Source organism: Lathamus discolor, chromosome 2 (assembly GCF_037157495.1).
Source record: "Lathamus discolor isolate bLatDis1 chromosome 2, bLatDis1.hap1, whole genome shotgun sequence".
Taxonomy (NCBI): Eukaryota; Metazoa; Chordata; class Aves; order Psittaciformes; family Psittacidae; genus Lathamus; species Lathamus discolor.
This window is the reverse complement of record NC_088885.1, coordinates 49,441,202-49,458,462: the sequence shown is the minus strand read 5'-3', so window position 1 is coordinate 49,458,462 and position 17,261 is coordinate 49,441,202. Positions and strand designations below refer to the sequence as shown.

Genomic DNA, 17,261 nt, shown 5'->3' with positions numbered 1-17,261 from the left:
ACCCTTTGAAAACATGTTTGGAAAATCCAAGCTAGGGCCTCTTCTCAGGGGCCGCTGCTGCTCAGAGCCAGCTCTGAAATCACGGCATGTTTGGAGAAGGCCAAACGATACTGGCATATCACATTTCCCTGGGGTTTCATCTGGTCATCTAAGGTTTCTAAACCAACAAGGTGGTTCTAGCCCCACATGTGTGACCAAGCAGTTGCCCACATAATCCCACTGGTGGAAAGCTCCAGCAGAGATGTAACACCTGGATCCGTAACTTCCTTAAGCCGCTGCTTAGCAGGACGCTGGTCGCAAGACCTTGCAACAAAAGCCATAAGTGACAAATTTGCGGAGTTTTACAGTACTAATGCTTGTTATTGCTTCTCACAAAATGTTACCAACTTTACAATAATCTTTACACTTCCAGCAAAACCGTGAACAGTATATTTGAAGAGATTAAAAAGAATTAAAAAACCATTTCACAAAACCCATTTGTTGCCATATGAAAGTCTCTCAGCAAGAAATGCCCCCGCCGGTATTCAAACATTGTTAAAAGTAGACTGATTTGTACTCATAAATTATGCAACAAGAGAGGTAAACAAAATAAAATTACAGCATAGCTCTCCACGCTCCTGCCCCGAGCGCCCGCGGGCCTCGGGAGCTCCGTTTTAGATGACTGATTAAGAAACCGATATTTTCAGAGCAACAAAAATAAAAGCTTTTATTTGTTCATTTGAATATAAAACAGGCGTTATCACAGATGTACAAAGCGTACTGGTGGTTTAACATACAAGAAGGTTGCTGTCCTTTGCACATAAAAATTTTTGTTTGAAACTGTGATTGGCTGAGTTACATGAATTTCTCTAACCAGTCACCACACTCTATGAAATAACGCTGCTAACATTCAACTGATAAAAGGGACAGTCTTCCCTTGGGTAAAGTGTCAAGCAGGATTAAATATATATAATAAACAAGCACCATGAGGAATCTGCTCCTGTTTGATTAGTTTTGTGTTTAAATGTTCATTGTGTACCCTCTTTTTTTTTGTGCATGTGCATCAAGTTGATTACATGGTTTTGTCTGACTCCAAAAGCACAAGGTCACAAGACAAACATTTTATACATTCTCATGAATGGTTTATCTACAGTACAGTTTCTAATACAGAACAATCCTTCTTTATTGCTCAGTCTGATGGTGCTTATATGTTTCCTTCCTTTTGCTTGCACAACAAAACCAGAAACTCAGTTTATCGTTTCTCTTAACTCAGGATTTAACAACCACGGATGACAGGTTGCAGAAGAGAGCTGTTATTAACTGCGTTTCACAACTGCATTGCAGTTCTTTTATTCTCTACAAATGCAAAGTTGACTTCGTGAAGGTTAAAGTGATGCTTTGAACGACAGCAAGATTTGTTTTGCAGTACTGAGATCAGCGATAGCAGGACTTCACAAGTTAGTTCACACACTGCAATTATGTTTGTAATCAATCAACATCTTGTCTGAAACCTTACAACAACTTGCCATTAAGAACAGATTTTATTCTTTTTAGGGAGCAGAAAATGAAGTTGACAAAATATAGGATTGGTCTGCAGAGCATGAATGGGGCTATTCACAGGACAGTGAAGGCAGAAAGAAAACGCGTCTGACGTGGCAAGATGCTCTGTACTGTACATGCAGACTAAAACGTCCCTACCTTTTAAACAGATTTTAAACACCCAGCATCGAGACTCCCTTACACGTGATATAAACATGATTACATTTGCCCTGCCACAATCTTAGTCATGCATATCCGGTAATGAGAGCCAGCACATGAACGTCATTTGGGACAATAAGAAAAGCATTCTTGGACTGCAGCTGGTAAATCCCACTCTTGATCACAAACAGGTCAATTCAGTTACAACCACATGAAGGAGGGGGAAGGATTTAAAAAACAGGGGCATGGGGTTCAGGGAAAACAACAGAACTGGGGAATCAAACCTCTCTCTTATCCAAAGGTAGCAAAATGAAGGCAGCTGTGATGCATGTTTTCCTACTCTTCTCCCGCGACGGCCTCAGCCTGGAGACCGTGGGACTCCTCCGTTCTTTCAACAGGCAGATTGGTTCCTCTGATGTTTCAATGCTGTTAGGGACTAGTTAGCAGATGCACGGTTCGTGCCAATTCGCTTGTAGTGACTGTACACTCCTCTCTGCTAAGGAATAAATTAAAGACCACCGAAACAATCGTTTCCTGTAAATGTAAACTGGATGCACTGGCCGCTGAGCTACGTGTCCTAGCTGAGAGGCAAACTGATACTCTGTGCAAATAACCCCAAAACATTTCCTTATAGCAATAAAAACACCAACTAAAACAATGAGAAAAATTGTGCAACAAAGTTCTGCAGCTAGACAACAGTGCTATTCCTCAACCTGCCTTTTCTAAGTCTAACAAGTGTATGCACATGCCAGCACGAATATTTATTGTTGCCTCCATGGCAAAGAAAAGAAAATTACTGTAGTGCATTTTTAGTCTTAAATTCATTCACTGCCTTAAAGGCAGCAATAATTCCACTTGCTGGTATCTAGAGGATTCTTTTTGACAGGGATACTTAGCAATCCAGGATTGCTTTTTTTTCATTTTTTTCTTCCAAAAAAAATTGTGAGTAACATTTGATTATCTACAGTGGGAGACACCATGCAAGTGACAAGTACTGCATTTTAAACTTTAAAATCTTTTGTCATTAGTGAATTTATATTTCATATATATATATTTGATGTGATACTATCCACTCAAGATAATACAACACTTTGTTTTTATATTAGCAAACATTTCAAGAGTTTAATATTCTTGAATGTTTTTTCTCTTTTATACTTCTAAAGAGATCAAAATAAATTAAACGTTTTGTACATAATTACAGAAGAAGTAGTTAACTTATTTTATCTTTTTAGTTCAGTACAAAGATATTTGCAAGTTCATCGCCGAAATACACCTTATTTATAAATTTCTTCCATTCTAATGCTAACAGCAAAGGCTCTTTGGCCTTTGGGCTTTCAGCATCTCTGACAGAAAGCTGCAAGATTTCTAATTGAAAGGTGCTACTTTGGGTATTCTCCTCGTACCACTACAGAGTTTCCTAAGACGTGGGATCTAAAATGGCTTAAGTTAGTAACGGATCTGTATTCATCAGCTCTTTATGACATATTAAAACAAACGAAGAAAACAATTATTTGTATTGGTATGCAAATTGTTTGAAAAGAATCCATTTGGAGGGCAGAATAAAAACCAAAAATCTATTTCAGCTTACTTAATGTAAAATACAAAGCCACATTTACTCAAAAAGCAGTATTGTCCAATAAGCAAAAAAAAAAAAAAAGTTTAAAATGGGCTTTTCCAACACACTGAAGGGCCTTACCCCAGAGTCCTTCTTGTCTAAAATTTAGTGGTAAAAGAAAACATTTCACATTTGATTTCCTGCCAATCGTGACTGCTTTGAAAAGTCGCAATAGAAACAGTTCCATTCTGATGAGTGTCAGCATCTTATCTGCACACTTTTTAGTGGACACCAAAAAATTTTATACATCTATAGTAAAGTCCATGGAAGCTTTAAGGTACAAGACTACATGTTGTAGGCCACGTAGATGGGATCTAGCTGGTCTGCCAAAAATCCATCTCGTAGGTGCATACGTTGTTTCTCTCCACGGGAGTTGATAGGAATTACACCAATGTCCACAACCACCACCACCCCTACAATCAGATAGTGTTCCTCCAGGACCACGTTGGTGACCAAAGGAACCAGGTCCAAAGCTTCTTGCTCTGATCCATCCAGCTCAACTACAACGACCAATAAATTTGTCCAAGTAAACACCGCACTGAAACGAAAAAACAATCGGTATTAGTGGTGTTTTTCTTTTAAACCATTTTTCACCCTTTTCACTCCACCTTGGTTACCTTTTGTTTCAGCTCCTTGGGCTCCTTCTGTATGCTCACCACAAAGCGTAGGTAGTGAGAGACAACATGTCTGCAGGCAGGGCAGAAGAACTGCTCCGCTAGCCCTCTAATATTGCTGCAACACTAAGTATTAGGCTAAACTTCACAGAAACTCGAGTCTAATCCTTGCCTGTCATGTTGGGAGGTAGTAAGACAACACACTGTTCCCTCTGAAGCCAGAGAACTGTCACACCACTGCTGTGCTCACGGAGGCATGCATGAGTGATGTGTGCAGGGAGGTGTCTTCTCTGGGGTTTTTTGAAGAGCAGCCCAGAAGAGCAAAGGAGGTTAAAAGAGGAGGTACCAAAAGGAACAGCAGGAACCCAGTCCAAGCTGAAAGACCTTTGGGATAAACTCTAACTGGCAAAGGGGTGTGGAGCCCTGGGAACATTTATGTGGCATACTGCAGGCTGCACGGAGGTCCCCAGCTGGCTGGAGAGGGGGCTTCCTAGTACATGCCTTCTGGACTGGGCTGGCTGCTGCCCAGGCAGGTCAGAACTCAGAACAGAAGAGCTGCGACTCTTCTGGACCAGTTGGTTTATGCAGAAATAAGCGGTGTCTCCATCTGTTTTATTTCAGCTGTGTTTTATTTCAGCTGTGTTTTATTCCTGCTGGGTTTAAGGGGACAGCAGTTTTTACATCCCTTATTAACAGGTGAGATGGTCAAGGGAACACCATTCTCACCTGTGTCACTCTTTACTAAAAACACCTGTGTAAGAGTCCAAAATTTTGGTTAAGCCCTTGAGCTGAAGCAGGTTAATTCTGGTTTCTGCTACTGGGCATCTTTTCTGGCTAAGGAAAAATGCATTTATCTTTCCAAATATGGAGGCTGGAATGGTATGAAAGTTGGTGTATGCTTCCCTCCATCCTCTTCCCTACTTACATATATCTCCAAAGCCTCTGAGGTCTCACAGGTCAGCAGGACAGAGGCTCCACAAAGGGCAATCTCATTCTTCCTTGTACAAATGATGCTTATTTCTTCTTCTAGCTTATTCCATAGCATAAACAGTGATATTCTACACATGTATCTCATACATCAAGCCATGTACTTTACCCTGCTTTACCTTATAAAATCAGGGGATAATTTCCCAGAACTGTCTTGAGTGTAAGCACCTGAAAGTTAGAATATATTGTGTATATAAGCCAAATTCAAGAAGAGCTGCTTACCCTAAGGTCAACACTTGATTGAGACAGAAGTGCGCTGTTTCAGTCTACCAAGGTCTGAAAAACCCTGTACTCTGGTAAAATATCTTACTTTGCCCCAAAGTTAGCTATGAAAATGTGCTCTATGTTGATGTTTAATAGAATGGATTTTAGGAGAAAAGTACCTAGTGTTAATAAAAAAGAAATCATTCTCAGATCCTGCCGAAGTACTATTTGATTGAATTCTTACGTGCTTATTGATCTGGAAAACTAATGGGCAGCCAAAAAGCAAAGCTCTGCAGGCTCCTTTTGACTCGGTACTGCTACAAAATGAATTTTAATTTGGAGCTATGTTTTCACAGGCATTCTAGAAAGTTTTGCTTGATGTTGAACATTAACAAAGTGAGCATTAACATTAACTGGTCTGCACAGGTGACCATCTCCAGAGTGGTTCTAGAATTTTTATGGATTGCTGCATGCACATCTAAATCAGTATTATATATATTGTAACCAAAAAGCCTGGGGAGGTTTCATTAAAAAATAAGTTAGCACTTGAAAACATGCCTTACACCTACTGTTAGCTTCTTACACGGGAAAGCAATTACCGGCAAGATTCAGGAGCAGCTCCCGAACCTTAGGAAGAGTTAGTTTTTCTGAGTTCCCAGGACTGGTTCCCAAAACCTTCATGAAGCTTCTATTAAGCCCTAGAGCCATTGGCGTTCCTTAGAAGATTTCAAATTAATGTAAAACTCATTTCATATGTCATGATAGTAACTCACTGGTGAGCACTGCAAGTAAGAAGAAATACCGCGCTTTATGTTCCCACCAGCTGAGATTAAGACAAATTGGCCAGCACGTATCACACATGAATACATTAACTCTGCAGCCCAGATGAGTAAAAAAAAAACCAAGCCAAAAATGTAGGGTCCCAGGAAGGCTGCACTTTCTCAGGAAATTATGGAGTCACACCCAACAGTTGCAACACAGCCAGTGCACTGAGATGGGAATGGTCCCTCCTACTGCTTCCATCCCACCAAATGCTTCAGGAAAAGCAAGAAAATTGCTTAAACACCTCCAGAGAAAGAGGCTCATAATGGTTTTCTTCTCCAAATACCTTCTGTAGCTTTACCTATGTGTCATTATGCAGAGAGAGAAAACCACTTCTTAGCAAATCCCGGGAAACTACGTTCTGCTCCTGTTTCAAGGGTTTGAAGTTCAAATGAGTCAACAATGTGCTTTAATTAAAACACATACACATACAGTATTTCTAAAGGTACTCTGCAGTATTACAAACACTGTCAAAAATGCCTGGCGTAGTTATACCTCACAATAAAACCACATGGGGCTACTCTTTTGCTTGTTACGTATAGAGACACAGGCGGTCCAGAGTTAGAGGCTGTTGATTTTGTGCTAAAATTTCTTAAGAGACAAGAATAATCTTAAATGGCCTTTTAGATCTGATCCTCAATGACAGAAGTTGCACAGCAGGATCACATGTTAGTCAACAAGTCACCGTTTTCCTCAGTACCGTTGAATGCTACAAAAAACCCACGTGTTTCTTAAAGCTGAGGCTATTTTTCAAATCTACAGATTGGACATACCTAGTACTTGGCATTTGTGATAGGTATTGATACAGTTAAATCTTTCATGGGCCATTGTAACCAAAACAACAGCAGTGAACAAGAAAAAGGGAGGCTCATGCACCCATCCAAAGAAAAGCATATACAAAGTATACACAAAAAGAAAGATTTAACTGGCTATTAAACAGGGGAGAGTTCACACTTCAACATGGGAGATTGATGTTAGACATAAGGTAGAAATTCTTCACTGTGAGAGTGGTGAGACACTGGAATAGGCTGCCCAAGGAAGCTGTAGATGCCCCACCTCTGGCAGGGTTCAAGGCCAGGTTGGACAGGGCTTTGAGCAACCTGGTCTAGTAAGTGGTGTCCCATGAGCTCATACTTTGAGGCCACACAAATATCTGACAAACAGTTAGTGCTGAACACATCAATTTATGATTTTGTGGCTGTCTTATAACAGAGCTGCCCTAAATCATAGAATCTTAGAATGGTTTGGGTTGGAAGGGACCTTTAATATCATCCAGTTCCAGGCCCCCTGCCATGGGCAGGGACAACTTGCACTAGACCAGGTTGGTCAAAGCCCCAACCAGCCTGGCCTTGAACACTGCCATAACTTGATCAGAAAACTTTCCATCCACTGCTGATAGAGATGTGACACATTTTCATGGAAAATTTCATGGCATCCTTGAAGCGTTCACACTGGTCCATATGAAGACACAGAATCCACCACCCTGTGTAATGGCTAGCTGGAACAAGGCCATACTAGTAGTGATGATGTTCTAGGGAGGAGGCAATGAGGCAAACCCTCAGTTACATTCAGCAAAGCAATTAACTGCCTTAATTTTAACAGATATTTAAGAAAATAGCAAGGTGTTTGGACTAAGGAAACCAGTCCGGTCGCTGTGCTTCATTTCTCATTATTAAGAAGTGCTCCAGGCCGCACCTTTGCAACCAGGATTGAAAAGAAAAATGGAGAGTCACGTCTTATACTTGCTGAATTGCTCTGGCTGTTGCAACAGGTTCATTTTAGTTGAAAAAAAAAAAGAGCTGAGCTGAGCTTATATCAAAACAAACCAACCACCTGACTCAGTCTTCTGATGCAAAAATAATGAAAAGCAATTTGTTCTCATGTCGGCCGCAGGAAATGATTACCTGCTGTGTGCATTTGATGATGTGATACATTGATTAAGACAACACCATTACTAACTCATTGATTTACTGCTTCCATTTCCATTGTGACCTTGATTTGATCACGGCTTGATTGATTAATAACCAATTCAAAAGTAACAGTGTGTTCACTAATAAAGTTTATCAGTGTGTTCATTTATCTGAAATGTTTGCTTGCTTACTCCTTTTAATAACAGCACTCCTAAAGCTTGAACTCCCACCAGTTTGCTCTTCCTGGTTAGAATATAAAACTCAAACTCCAAGAAATAGTTACTGACCTACCTGAGCTGTTTGGGTCTCTCAAACTGCAAGTCTAATCCTTCACTTGTACTTAAAACCACACACAAAACCCCAGAAATATCTTGAATGATCTTAGCAGAAAACAGTCCTTTCCCATTAAAACTGTGAAAAGTTTAATCCTTAGGACATATTTACAGCGGGGTTATAAATCCTGTGACCATCCTGACAGGCCATTTCCTGGCTCAACTGCAATATCCAAGAAAAAAAAACCCTGACATTATAGATATAAGGGCCCTGGTGTTATATAAACCTTACCATTCTGTGATGCTCTTGTGTGCTCTAATTACAGAGGTTTCAATATCGATTGGATGGTATCTCATCCCTCGTAACTCCATGGCTTCATCTAATGCACCCACAACATAAAGTGCATCATGGCGTTCTGGTTTCAAGGAAAAAAAAAAAAATTAATGATTCTATTCTCCAGCACATTAAATTATATAAATGCTCACATTAATAAATAAGTAAAATAAGTATAACATTGATAAGTTATCCTCAGATTTCTGAAACACCAAATGATTTCCAGACTAATGAGAATTTTCCATTACTGAAGTGCAATGAAAGCAGAAGAAAGGAAGACAGAAACACTGCTCCCACTTGAAGAAGAGAAAGGTGGAAGTCTTTATCCAAAGACTGGCATGAATTCCGGTTTTTCTCCCAAGTGGATGCAGAACAGACTCATTCTGCTCTAAGGCACCTCAATTAGACAATAGGCTCATTGTTTCTCTCTTTCTTTTGAAAGGATGGATTGAACCCTAACAGTATGGATGATATTCTTCCAGTAGCTTTGAGATAGTACTGATGCTTAAGTTGTATTGCAAAAGTGTTTATCAATAAACTAATAATATGGACTCTGATAGCAAAAAGCTCATTCAGACAAATGGCACACTCTGGAGCATAATGCTTTTTGTACAAATTTTTATTGATTGAAGAAATAAAAGAAGCTGAAATTACACTTAAAAATATATAAAGCTGATAATAAATGACTGCATGTTATCCATAAAGAAATAACATTCACTAACAGACTTCAAAGAACTGGCTCTTTTTACATTAATTTAGATAGTTGCACAGCGGTAATGTAACGGCAATATAACCTCTACCAGTAATAAAAGGCAGAGGATTTTTTGCACTGGAAGATGAAGCTGTGAGAACAGAGGCTTAGTGTCTCTTTGCCCGGAGAAGATGTAAGCCATTTCAATGCTTAAGTTGCAATATCCTCAGAGAATCCTGAATTTTCTCAGGGCTGGGCTATCATTATGAAATGAAAAAAGCCTGCGCAACCAAAAGCAAATCTCTTCAGGAAGATGCTAACATAAGGACATGGGCAGCGGTCGTAATCCACGGGGATTACTAAAAAGCTTTCAGATTTGATGAATTTGCTCTTTGGCTGAGTAGCTGCTATTCTAATTGTATGGATACTGGGCCCTGGGATCACTCCCAGAGGTGCTCGCGGTGTTGCTAGAAACCACATTTTGCCAACGACCTCGACTGCCACCATTCATGGCACTGTGCTCCACAAAAATCACAGGAAAGTAACATATTCCCAAGCAGTTTTGTGTGCCTGGTGGTGCTGGTTTGCTTACATGTGTACACAAGATAAGGTATGTCATAAAAACAAGGAGACCCTGTAGCTTCCCAACAGAAACCCCAAAACCCTGTAGCTTCTGCACGCTACTGTTCGCATTACATTTCAGTAATTATCCCCACAGGTTTAAAGACAGGGAAATCTGAGAAACGGACAGCTTCTGTAAATAGATTTGTAACAGAAGAATTATCAAAGAAGGTGGCTGTCACAGGAGGGACAGGGCTCCAACTCATAACACAGCTTCTCCTACCTGCACAAATGTGTTCCTGCAGGTAGGACTTCAAGAGCAAATGATGGCATTTTAAGCTGCATTTCATATTTTTAAAGCTAAAGCACTTGGCACACTAACAGTGCCAAAAAGCCAGTAGTAGAGGGGATTTATAGCACCTGAGGTACAGCAAAGGAAAAGCAACTGTGTCAGCAGGGAAATCTTGCCCTCTTTTTTAGTTTCTGATTACTTTAACTAAGGCTTTTTTGCAGTCCTATGGGTTTCACAAATTAAACACATCGGGTAGAGCAGGCCAAGAGACACAGTGTCAGCCTCAAAATAATCCAGATCATATGCACAGACCTAGATGATAAGAAAACGCTTACCTCCATTTGCATCTGTGAGTTCTGTTCGTCTCAGGAATCCCAGATAGCCAGTTCGAGCCCAAATCGTCTGTGTGTCTCCAAAACTGAGTCTTGAATTAAAATGATCTGATTGCAAAGATTCATCTCCATAGATGGTAAAATACCCACTGGCATTGTGAGTGCTGTGAACCCATATCTAAGTTCAAAGAAATGATACTGATATTAATTAACGTAGCTTTCCAGAAAGAGGCATTATTGCAAATTCTAGATGCAAATATTTTCAGTCATAACTAGATAATACTATAATGCGTTTTAACACTGTTTCTGAACCTGTAACTGACCCAGTTTTAGGCACAGAGACCTCAATCTAACGTTGCTGAAGTCAGAGTGTAGAACTGTTCCTGGAGGAGAGGGATGCTGGACTTATGACTGCAGGGACTGGGGAGGGATGCAGAGGGATGCTGGACTCATGCCTTGCAGCCCTCTGGCCTCAGGTTAGCCAAAGACCTGCACAGCCTCCTTGAACGGCTCTGCTAGCTCTGATGTCTGCCTGGTTACAGCAATTTTCAAAAGAGTCTATAGACCATAATGCTCTTTCCACAGTCCCCTCCTCCTGGTTCAGTTTATTTACTCCAGCAGAAAGTAAATCTTCTACGAACACCAGACACACAAGATTATTTTAACAGGTGAGGCCAGGGACCTTCACCTATGAGGATTCATTTCACCTAACTCAAGGCATCATGGAAATTTTTATCATTTCATAGTAACGAAATCTTACAGATGAATCTCCCAGATCATGGTTTTAATTATGACTAAGCAAATTCTCAATTTTGTTAATTAGATCTTTATTTGCTCATTGAAAATCACATTTTTTTCTCTCTCTAGGAACATAAAATAAATTGGAAAAACATACAGCCTTGCTCAACTCAGCTAATGAGTACTTGAGTGCGTTGAAGCACAATGATTATAAAGAGAATAGCACTAGAAACCCATCTAGCTGAAATTAGACTAATCAATAAACTTATCATGTAAGTTTTCATCAGAATTAGTGAAGCAACAAGTAGAAGATAAAGTTAGAAATGCAGATTCAATTTTTTTAACAAACTTGAGCTATTATTAGTTTTTACCAAGTAGGTTACTAATAACCTTAATGATACAAATATAATCCTACATACTTTATATACTGTAAAGATCTGCAGAATTCACAATTTTCTTACCCAGGCATCTGCTAAGACATATTACAGGAAACCACTGGCATACACGATGAGCTTTATCTCTGCAATTCAGTTCAGAGCATACAAAGCTTAAGTTTTCATGACTCACCTCACCAAGATGGGAATCTCCTAAAGGTCCCTTTGTTTCTGGATTAGCAATAATTATACGTACTCCTGGGAGTATCTATTGGTAGAAAACATGAGGCAGTAAGAAAGCACATAGTGGCTTTTGCAATCATATGCTGACTTTCCTTCTACATCCATGTACTGGTCCTGTGTACTCACCCTGTCCCCACAGTGATGCCACCTAGCAAGGATAGTCCCTTTACAAATGGTCAGTAGCCTATGAGTACAGCATGGGACACAGTAATCTCAGACCAGTAGGTCTACATCCATAAAGCAGCATTCACTAGCAGCACATTTGTTGGCTGTTTCCAGAGTGAGATGCAGAGGATGAAATACCTTCTTTTTGCATAAAAGAAAGAAATTCTTTTTGCATACAAGAGGGAGGTACAGCTTCTGAGAGAGCAGTAGTGCATCAATCACCATCATCATTCAGTAACCTCAACAGTAAGGACAGGTCTTCAATCTGCACAGCTGATTAAGCCTTCCTCAATACATCCATGTAAAAAGGGATGAAAACTAGGGAAACTTACTGAAAATATTTATCCTAAAAGGTACATTCAGATCTTCTTTTGGTACTTACTTTTCCTGACTCCATGAGGGGCAAACTATGTGGAGATCCTCTTTCTACTAAACGAACTCTGTAAAATACATGCAAAGATAATACGCAGAATACATGGTTGTGTTTATTTGCTTTTCATTAACATTTATTTCTAAAAGGAATGGTTAATGATTGCAGAGATTAATGTTATTTTTGGAACAGATAAAGCTTATATCCTGTAGAACATAATTGAGCCCAATATTTAATCTTCATCAAGACTTACAGCTGGGAAAATAATGAAAAAAAGATGTGTGTGAACGTTTCCTAAAATATTAAATTCTTCAAACGTAGTTGGTACCTTTTATTTGTTTTTGATAGAGTTCTGTAAATGGAATTCCATGCACAGATTTACTCACAATAAGAGGGATCTAAAATATTAATTTCCCACAGGAACATCATAAATGCCAGGGCACAGACATAAAAGCATGTGAGCTGAGTGAGCAACCACATTCCACAAGTAGCTAGAAGATAAAATCAAAATCATATCGAACAACTCATAACCTGGCCTCTGCATTTGCAATCATTTAATTATTTTCAATGGACAGTGTTCGATAAACATTTTAATATTAAAAAGAAATAATTTAATGAAAATTGTTATTACTGCTGAGGTCAGACCCTTTCTCTGAATGTGGCTTTCTAGTCTCTTCCTTTCTTAGATAACCTACTTTCCCACTAAAGGCACAGAAATGGCAGCTCTCCTTCAGTGGTATGATGGTCTGGAAGGAAATCCCTCATTTAACCTTGGAAAAGTACTCAGCAGATTAGAATGAGAGACACTTTAAGACCTAAAATAGCTGATGATCTCAGCCAGTAATTGCTGAGGAAAATTTGCTAACATCTAGGCATTCCTGTATCCTAAGTGAGATAAATTAAAAGTCTTAACAGCCCATGAAAACCTTAAAATTGCCACTACTCAACAGTTTTCATAATCCACTTAACCAAGCTAAATCTGGACTTTTGGCAAAGGAGCTGTTCTTACCTCTTTCTTCCCCTCAGCTCTGTGGGTCGAAAAGAACCCCATCACAAGCTGCCTAAAAACCAACCCATAAAGGGTAAAGGTAAAACACTGGAAGAGAGGAAGACATAGTTAGGAGTAGATGGGTGGAGAACTGGATCTGGTTAAAGTGATCATAAACTGCACTCTGTTAGAAGCAGTCACAATAGATCTTTTGGGGACTGTTTTGAGGTCTTTTTATAGACAGAGTACCGCAGTGCTCCATTTGGGAAAGGAGGGATGAGACACAGAGACCTCAGCCAGAGGTCCCTTTGGAGAAGAACAAAGCTTTGGCAAGTTCAGCCCCTAAACATAAAGAAGATGGAAAAAGGTAGCTTTTTTTTTTTTTTATATTTTTTTTTTCTATTTCTTTGCTCCAAAAGTCTTCTATAAAAGCTGGCACTGTCGAGGTCAAGGCAGGAAAAGAGAATAGCGTTTTATCTGTGGTTCCAGGAAGTCTCTCAGCACTGATGAACGGGGCAGGGCTAAGCCCCAAGGCATTGCACATCACTTCCTTGCACTAACAGAAAGAGATACAACCCAAATTACCCAGCAATTTCAGACTGCTTTTCCAAGAGAGGGACAGGATGTAAAGTGCCCCGCAAGGGGCACTGCCTGGTGCACTCACCGTTAGGCAGCTGCTGCCTGACCTGCTCTCCTGCAAGGTACATAACAGGAACCACCTTCCAACGCTTGTTCAACAGCCACAAAACTACCAAGACAGTGCCTGAAGCATTTATTACCACTTCTGTGTGTGCTGCCTTTGATGTTATACTGTCCTTATTTTACACTGGATTGCCTTCTTAAACCTCTGTTGTCTTACAGGGGTGCACATGTACCTGTATTTTCTACATTTTCTGTTGAGCCCCCCACCAGCTGAAGACCTGTAGGGTTACCACTGTATTCATGGCAAAAGCAGTGAAGCTACAACATCCACCTGCTCAACTAGGGACACAGATACAGGGCAGCAGAAAGCCAGGCCATAGGAGCTTCACTGTAAGGTCTACATGCAAGACTAAATTAATGCTAGTCTATAAGGGGTATGTCTGCATAAGCCATACTTCGTTGCTGTTCAAATGGCAAGACAAATCATAGGTATTTAGGAGTACGCAGCAAAGGCTTTACAAATGACTGCATATGGAAACAAATCAAATATGGCAAAAAGCAGTTGTTAATAATGCCTGTATTCTGCCTTTAATATAAATTTTTGTTCTGTAAAACCCATGTTAGTGCAGAACTAGAAAATGCTTTTGAGTTCTTCCAAACAACTGAAATCTCCAATCTTTGGATAACTACTTGCAGACAGGTAGCTGAATCATCATTCTAACCACTTCGTATCTCCTTTAACAGACAGTGATTTTATTTACTATTTACCAACATTTGTCAAATAGAGAAAATCTTTAGAAAGGGACAACTGGAAAAACTGGAGCCACAAGCATTGCAAAGAGTGATGGTGTAACAAAGGTCAGGAAGTACTTTATCTGAATTTAAGATTGGTTTAAAAAGAATTCTATCTATCTGGATACCAGTAGTAAAAACCTCTGGGGCAGGAGAAGTGTATGTCAGAGCTGTCCCAGCTGCCCAGAGATACTGCTGGCCTTTTCTCAATCCCGTTATTAAGACATGCTTCAGTGAAGTGTTGCTGAACTCCAGGTCTAGCAGAAATCACATATAATAAAGCTATACATTCAATAGTCAATGAAGAGACTACTGGAAATGAATCAACATTCATAAATCTGAAAATCTCTTTCCTCATTGCTTTCAGCAACTGCGCTTCCAACCTTATTATCACTAGCATATTCTTCTAGTTCCCTTCTCCACCTATTTACTTTAACCTTGCCTGATTTTTTAGCACATGATGATCCAGAAGGTGCAATTTCTCAGTTTCCAATTGTGTTAAACCTCTCCCACTCTGTGCTTTCTGTCTCACATTCCTCCACTTATCATGGCAGTGCACTAAACATAGAAACAGCATTTCCATGGAGGTTTTCTGCGAGGGCGCTGTTAGCGCTCAGGAACTTGGGCTCCTTTTTAGAAAGTTTCTGCTATGCCCACAATCCATTTGGGAACATGCTGTTAAACCTCTTAACAGCGCTGAAATAATAAAAGATATTGTGCCACAAAGAGACTGACAAAAACTGAAGTAAAACATTTCATTCTGATGCTTCCGACTCCTATGTGCATGGTTAATTTTAAGTGCGTAATAGTCTTATTAACTCTACTGGGACTAGTACTGTGAATAAATTATGGACATTAGGTAATAATTTTTAAAATGAGTTTTACTGTGCCTCAGAATAAAATAAATTCAATTGTTCCCACTCTTCCCCAAGAGATTTCCATTTTTCCACTGACAAACACAGACATGATTGAAAACTTCTTTGCTTCCCTCTCACATGAGCAGCATCACTATCAAGGGTGGTCTGGCAGAAAAGGCAAAAAGGCAGAGGACAGGGCCCTTCTGACCCTTCCAGAATAAAGCCTTCTTAGGACAATGCTGGTAAACCTTCTCCACATTCCCAAATAATCTTAACATGCTCCCAGACAGCAGAGGTCTAGAAAGGACAAGTCCTGTTTCTTTGCAGTGCTCCAGCCATTTTTTTGTTGGTAGTGAAAACAGTGCCACACAAAGTGAGCACAGAGCCTTCCCACTGCTTTCTGCTGCCTGTAAGTCTTGCTGGGAAGGGCAGAGGAGATCATGGTGGTAGAGCCAGCCTGGGCAAACAGCCTGCAAATCAAGTGGATGGGAGTGGATGGATGCTGCCCTGGGGCGGGAAAGCTACGTTTTCACCTTCTGGTGCTTTGCAGCCAAGCTGAGAGGGAGAACAGATCTGAGTGACCCAATGCAGAGCAGTCACAGAGCTTCCCTCCCACCAAAAAGTCTCACTGGAGGGGAGAGGCAGATGTTTAAGAATCTTTGCACTGTTACAAAGCTATAAGCAATGACAACACACAATGAAACTGTAGCCTTTACATAGTATAATATAGGAGAGTGTAACTTTCAATTTTCTTTTTCACTTGTTCCTAAGAATTAAGTCTTTCTTTCTTAAAAAATCTCTAACGGGAGCTGTACAGTTGAGAAAGCTGCCTATGTTTCAAAGTCTGGCTACTGGGATTTAATAAGGAATGCAGCTACACCACCAGTATGTGCTAAATGTCTTTCCTTGTTACAATTTAATACACTGGACTGATTTAATCTCCTTTAAATTGAACACTATAGAAAAGTAGGATTGAAATCTGACTTCAGAATGAAAACTGGCAAGGTATAACTAACTGGGCACTGCAATCACTGTAGCAAAGGAGATACTGAAATACACTAACAATGTCTTTCTGACCAACTATCTTACATGAAACTGCGAATTTTGTTTATGCTCCTTTTCAGATCTGGTCCATTTGGTGATGAAACTTCTCCAAAATACATTCCGCAGCGTGCCAGTATTTCACACTAATCAGAGAGTTTGTCAGCAGAGCTATTAACTGTTGCCTTGGGAATCTGCAGGGGCCGGAGCGTGTGGAGTGGTACTAACCAACGTTACGATGCCAAAACTGGGCAAACCTTCAAAGCCGGCTGTGCTGTTGCTTTGAGAAAGACTTTGGATCCTGTGATTCTAATAGAGATGGAAAGAAGCTATGAGGTCATCCAAGTTTTGCTCCCTGCCAAAGAAAGACTGTTCCCTGCAGTGCACTTTCAAGTGCTTTGTCTACTCCGGTTATAGTATTTCACATGATGGGGCTTCTTCCACTTCCCTTCAGAGTTTATTTCTCAGCTGAACGTATTTCATATTCAGGAACGTTTTTGTTCTGCAACGCTTGGCACAAACCATTCTTAGCTTCCTCTTGTTATTTCTAACTAGCTCTCCACATCCAATTCAAAGGAGTTTTTCCCACTGTCTCCTTTCATTTTAAATATTACTCAGCTAAAATGTCTGCCTTTTACCCTAACACTTGCCGAAACCCACATATTGAAACATTTTTCTTTCCTTTATAGCCATTCTCACAAGCTGAGCCACGGCAACTGCCCTCCTCCTTGCCAGTATGA

General features: G+C 40.1%; 1 protein-coding gene across 5 annotated transcripts in view; it reads right to left on the bottom strand.

Moving 5' to 3' along the window:
- Positions 1–679: 679 nt before the first annotated feature.
- Positions 680–17,261, bottom strand: part of DIP2C (disco interacting protein 2 homolog C) — a 320,749-nt gene continuing 304,167 nt past the window's right edge. For all 5 annotated transcript variants that reach the window (XM_065666772.1, XM_065666777.1, XM_065666771.1 and 2 more), the window contains 5 exons: positions 12,214–12,271; positions 11,617–11,691; positions 10,315–10,489; positions 8,394–8,517; positions 680–3,830 (listed from right to left, as the gene is read on the bottom strand). In XM_065666772.1, coding sequence (XP_065522844.1) covers positions 3,578–3,830; positions 8,394–8,517; positions 10,315–10,489; positions 11,617–11,691; positions 12,214–12,271 — 685 coding nt within the window. In that variant the 3' untranslated portion in view covers positions 680–3,577. The remainder of the gene's footprint in view (positions 3,831–8,393; positions 8,518–10,314; positions 10,490–11,616; positions 11,692–12,213; positions 12,272–17,261) is intronic.